The following is a 6,006-nucleotide window of genomic DNA, read 5'->3' as shown; positions in this document are numbered from 1 at the left end:
GAAACATCGATGAGAGGAGAAATCATCGACCCAGCCGCCTTCTGCACACCCTGCACTGGGAATGTGCCCGCAACCCAAAGGGTACATGCTTGACCGGAATCGAACCTGGGACCCTTCAGTCCGCAGGGCCGACGCTCTATCCACTGAGGCAAACCGGGCTACGGCATAAATCATAAATTTTTTAATTTAAAATTTATTTCTTGTTTTAGAGAGAAAGAAAAGAGAGAGGGAGGGAGAAAGAGAGAGAGAGAGAGAGAGAGAGAGAGAGAGAAAGAGAGAGAGATCAATTTGTTGTTCCACTTATTTATGCATCATTGGTTGATTCTTGTATGTGCCCTGACCAGGCATCTAACTCCCAACCTTGGCGTATGGGGACAACATTTAAACCAACGGAAAAACCTGGCCAGGGCCCATAAAGTCTACATTTGATATTAAAAGCTCTCATTTAAGAGTTAAAGGGGTCCCAGGTGGCTCAGCTGATCGGAGCATCATCCCATACATCAAAAGGGTTGTGGGTTCAATTCCTGGTCAGGGCACATACCTAGCTTTCAGGTTCAATCCCCAGTCATGTGTATGGGAGCCAACCAATCGATGTTTCTCTCACACATGATGTTTCTATCTCTCTCTCCCCCCTTTCTTTCTTTCTAAAATCAATAAAAACATATCCTCAGGAAAGGATTTAAAAAATAAAAGAAAAGCTACATACCAAAAAGCTATAATAAGCACCATACTTAATGGAGAAATTCACTCATTTCAGCAAATATTCATTGAGCATCTACCATATACCAAACATTCTTCTACATACCTAGTATATATCAACAGATAAAACAAAGATCTCTGCCTTCATAGAACTATTAGCAGGAGACAAATGGTAATACAATTTTGAAAATAAAGAAATTATACACTATATTAGAAGATGACAATTGCTAAAGAAAGAGAAAATGCTGAGCTTGGTAAAGGATATCAGGATCTATGTATATGTATGTGGAGGATGTTTGTTTTAAATGAGGTGGGTAAGGTGAGCCAGACTGGAATGGTAACATTAAAAGTATTCTCTTTAAGATCCCAAACACATCAAGGATGTCTACTATCACTGCTGCTATTTAACAGGGTACAAGAGATCTTTAAAATGTTATAATAAAGAGAAATACAAACTGCAATGGTTAAAAGTAGGAAACAAAACTCACTTTGTGCAGATGGTCATCTATATAGAAATCACATAGAATAAACTCACAAATATTAGAACAAATGGAGTTCAGCAAGTGAAGGACACTGTTGACAACGTAAACAAAAAACTGGGAGAAGATATTTTCAATGTAAATCCAACAAAGGGCTGATATCTAGATATATAAGGAACTCCTAAAATTCAGAACCAAAAGAAATATGGAAAAGTTGGCAAAAAACATAAACAGAATATGCACAGAAACTTAAAATCCAGATGACTAACAAGAATATTGTAAGGTATTCAAACTCATTAAGAATTGGTGAAACGTAGAATAAAACAATGGAATGCTAAAAAACATCCTCAGACTGGCAAAAGTTAGAAAGTTGGTGACAATGTAGAGAGAAGCAAAAACTAGTAAAGCCAATCTGGAAAGCAGTCTGACAGTGTGTAGGTAAATTAAATCTGCACAGACCCTACGACTCTGCAATCCCACTACTAGTATATTTCCCAGAGAAATCCTTGCATGGGTCCATAAAAAGACACATAAGAACACTTTCAAGTTGGAAGCAATCTAACTATCTATAAATTGGTTTATAAGGTCATTAATTCTAAGGCAGTGGTCCTCAACCTTCCTAATGCTGCGCCCCTTTAATACAGTTCCTCATGTTGTGGTGACCCTCAATTTCATTGTTACAAATTGAACATAATTAAAGCATAATGATTAATCACAAAAACAATATGTAATTATATATGTGTTTTCCGATGGTGTTAGGTGACCCCTGTGAAAGGGTCGTTCGACCCCCAAAGGGGTTGCGACCCACAGGTTGAGAACCGCTGGTCTAAGGCCATACCATCCTGAACACACCCAATCATGTCTGATCTTGGAAGGTCACTAGTTCCTCTCTAGAGGGCACGAATCAAAAACTGAAATGCCTAAAGAACCAATGGAACATCATTAATGGATAAAGCTGGCCATGTAAAGAGCCCCTACTTGGCTCTAGAAAACTGTTGACAGGGGGGACTTGGGACAAGAATTACCCTAATAGCACATTTCTTCAAACATGAAAACTCCATTAATGAAAGCAACATCCTTATTTTGTGTACCATTAAGAAAAGATGCTGCCAATTATATGACAGTAATACAAACATTTTCAATAATATAAAAATGTAAAAAAAAATGTCTTATGGTGAAATACAGTATTTCTGATTTTTCAAAGAAGCCAGAAATCTCAGTCTTGTGAAATATCATTTTTTAAGACACTGGAAGCTAATTTTTTTTAATTAAAAAAAACACACAACAACTATGTGAGGCCCTGGTCAGATGGCTCAGTTGGCTAAAGTGTGGTCCCAATACACCAAGGTTGCAGTTGGATCCCAGGTCAGAGAACATTCAGGAATCAGCCAATAAATGCATAAATGGGGGGAACAACAAATAGATGTTTCTTTCTCTCTCTCTCTCCCTCTCTTTCTCAAAATCAATCAATAAAAAAATATGTAAGGAAAGTCCTTTATAAGTAAATAACACATTATGTGGGCCTGTATTTCTGAGGGGACCAGAACGAACAGTTTACATCTAATTACTGGTTCTGATTCTTTATTTGAAGATTTGCAATAATTCTTATGGTTCATGCTTGCAGGATTTAGAGCTTATTGTTTCTTTGCCTGAATATAAACCTAGGTTCCAGAACTTTTTCCTTTCCTTGGCAGTGGTTTTAGCTAAATGCCTGTGGAATAAAGTAAGGAAGGAACGGGGACTACTTTAAAAAGAGTGGTGTTTAATCTCGTGGTTGAGGGTGGGCATGAATGGCTTCCTTATCATTTCCATTTCTTGGGCTCAGTTTCTGCCCACCTATGTAGCATTGGAATCACATAATGAAGACAACTAATTATACTTATTCTTCATAAACATCTCCATCCCAGCCAGACAATCACATCCTTTGCTGAACAGCTTTGGCTGGGTCTATAACTAACCAACAACATCCCTTTTCACGCTACTAGTGGGAACTGCCAAGCATGCAAGCAAGACAGAGCACATTTTAAGTAGGAACTGAGGAGCATCACTAGGTCAAGCCATTACTTCATAACCGTTTTCATTGGATAAACAGATGACAGATTTCAAAGCTAAGGCAGTATTTCTCAAAGTGTGGTGGGGCCCACTCCAATTTTAGAATAACTTGAGGTGCATTGTCAAAACGCACATGCCTGAACCTCCCCCATCATATTAAAAATTCATAATCTGTATTCCAACAAGCTTATATAGTATTTGGGCCCACTAAAATCATACATACGCACACTGACATTTGAGAAACAGTACCCTAATGCATTCTATCAGACTGGGTTTCACAACGCTACCTAATAACTGCACTCACAGTCATTCAGGGCAACCTGCGCACACCACAGGTTTAAATACTGCTGCAATGGTGTGACACGCATCACCCTCGTAGCCAGCTCCCCCACTCCATCTCGCTAGCGGCGGAGGGGGGCATCACTTCTTTGTAAAAGATATCCTCATTCACCCACTCCCTTCCATCACCGTTCCCACCCCAAGCCCCTCTTCTTCGAGAATTTCCTGCTCTTTGCCTTCCCTTCTCTTTGCCAGGGTCCCTCCCCATTAACCCAATCTCTAATCCGCCCAAGCCCCGTCACCCCAGACCACCCAGCTTCTCCTTCCCCCCAGGCCTCTGACTCCAAGGAGCCAGCATCCGCTCCCGGGCTCCCTTCCGCTGTTCAAGGACACCCTCCGCCCTCCCCACTCTACAATCACCCGTTCCCACTTCCAATCTCTTCTCGGCTTGGCTACCAGGCCTGGAAGAGACTCACCATTCCGGCGGTTGCTACTGTCACTGCTCTGGTTGCTAGGGCCCGCCGGGGTCAGTGCGCGTGCGCACTTCTCGGAGTTCGCCGTGGATCCCTACCCCCGCCGCTGTCCTTTCTCTCCGCCCTCAGGTGGCTGGAGCGGGGCATTGTGGGACGGCGGGGCGGCCGCCCGGGTCCTCCTGCCCCGCTGCCCATCGCTCCCCAGTAGCTGCAGCGCCACTGCCTGTGCCGCGCAGGGCTGGGAGCTTGACCGCGCCCAGTGGTCAGGGGATGTGCTTTTCCCAGGGAAAGCAGTTGCAGCTAATCTGCAGTGACGTACCCGCCGCAAGTTTAAAACTGCGAAACCTCCCTATAACCATTGCCCTTCCCATAAAAGAGTTTGTAAAGCTCGCTTCCCCTGCTAATTGCCCTTCCTGACCTTCTCTGGACTACCTGCTGCAATTAACCTGGCGTTCCCTCCCACTGAGGATACCCGAAGCTAAACTCTGCCGAATTTTTTCAGTTACCTTCCTCCAGGATGCCAGAGGCGGCTGAAAACATAGCATTTAGGTTTCACATAATCCAAGTGTCTTTTTACTCCCAACTTTCAAATTAGCCAAAAGTTGTAAACATACTCAAGAGTTGCTAGGGGTCTGGAGAAATGGGACGCAGTTTATAACTGATAAACCTTTCTGGAGGGCTGTTGGCAGTATTAAAAATACGGACGAAAAAGGCCACACACTACATCAGACAGTGTGCAGGGCGGCCTTACAAACTCGAGAGTCCGCAAGTACCCACAAGGGATGGTCTGAAATGGAACCTGTTGTAATGTACCCCGTGAATTACAGAAGGACGCCTCAAGAAGTCGAATAAAAGAGTCACATTTATTGCAATCTGGGACTATGAGGGGCCATTTTGCTTTCCCAAATCTCATAGCGATAAGATGGCCGCAACACCAGATTTATATAGGCAAAAATCACAAAGGTATTGATTACATCTCAAGGTTTGGTTTGCAAAAAAGCAGTTTACAGAAGCAGAAGCATCATGTTAATTATAGTTTTGGGTCTCGGGGTCACTGAATTGACAGAAACACATTATCTAGAGCCCTCAGGTCTGGAATGAGGAACCTGGGCTAAACTTAGGCATGTTATCCAAATTACAGTTTTGGGTCTCTGGAACACTGAGTCAACAAGGACACGTTAACTGGAGCCCTCTGACCTTGGGATAACTGTGCTGTCCTTCCCAGGTAAAGGAAAATGTGCTTTCTAAGACCAGTATGACCACAACCCATGGGATATTCACACTACAATCAATAAGGCATTTAATCGAATGGGATGATTTATATAATTCAGAAAATTAAAGTAACTTTGTTAAACAAAGCAAATACGTACAGAAGCCAAACAGCAGGGTTAAAGTTAAACTACAGTTTCTACCTGAGATGATTGCTACCATACTTCAAACCTTTCTACCTAAGAGCAGGCCAGGGCAGGTCGTCATGTTCTTAGACTGGTATTTCCCTAACAAAGGTCAGTCTTTCCCAACAAAGCCTGTCTACTGTCTTTCTGCATCTAGGACAGTGGTTCTCAACCTGTGGGTCTCGACCCCTTTGGGGGTCGAATGACCCTTTCACAGGGGTCGCCTAAGACCATCGGAAAACACATATATAATTGCATATTGTTTTTGTGATTAATCACTATGCTTTAATTATGTTCAATTTGTAACAATGAAAATACATCCTGCATATCAGATATTTACATTATGATTCATAACAGTAGCAAAATTATAGTTATGAAGTAGCAACGAAAATAATTTTATGGTTGGGGGTCACCACAACATGAGGAACTGTATTAAAGGGTCGCGGTGTATTAAAGGGTCGCTGCTCTAGGATAACATACCTTTGGAATGACAGGGTAATTTCCTCCCCTCAACCCCCCACTGCTCAAGGCACAACCACTGCACCAGAACAAACCACACACCCCCTCACTGTTATTATCATGTTAATTGTTGACTGTTAACTATGCTATACCCACAAATGTAAAAGAAGT

At 42.4% G+C, this 6,006-nt stretch overlaps 1 protein-coding gene across 2 annotated transcripts in view; it reads right to left on the bottom strand.

The window, feature by feature from the left end:
* The window catches only part of DNAL1 (dynein axonemal light chain 1), a 22,710-nt gene extending 18,661 nt beyond the window's left edge, over positions 1–4,049 (bottom strand). For both annotated transcript variants that reach the window (XM_006097628.3, XM_023761378.1), the window contains exon 1: positions 3,986–4,049. In XM_006097628.3, coding sequence (XP_006097690.1) covers positions 3,986–3,988 — 3 coding nt within the window. In that variant the 5' untranslated portion in view covers positions 3,989–4,049. The remainder of the gene's footprint in view (positions 1–3,985) is intronic.
* Between the last annotated feature and the right edge of the window lie 1,957 nt (positions 4,050–6,006).

Source organism: Myotis lucifugus, unplaced genomic scaffold (genome assembly GCF_000147115.1).
Source record: "Myotis lucifugus unplaced genomic scaffold, Myoluc2.0 scaffold_207, whole genome shotgun sequence".
NCBI classification, from domain to species: Eukaryota; Metazoa; Chordata; class Mammalia; order Chiroptera; family Vespertilionidae; genus Myotis; species Myotis lucifugus.
This window is presented reverse-complemented; position numbering and strand designations above follow the sequence as displayed.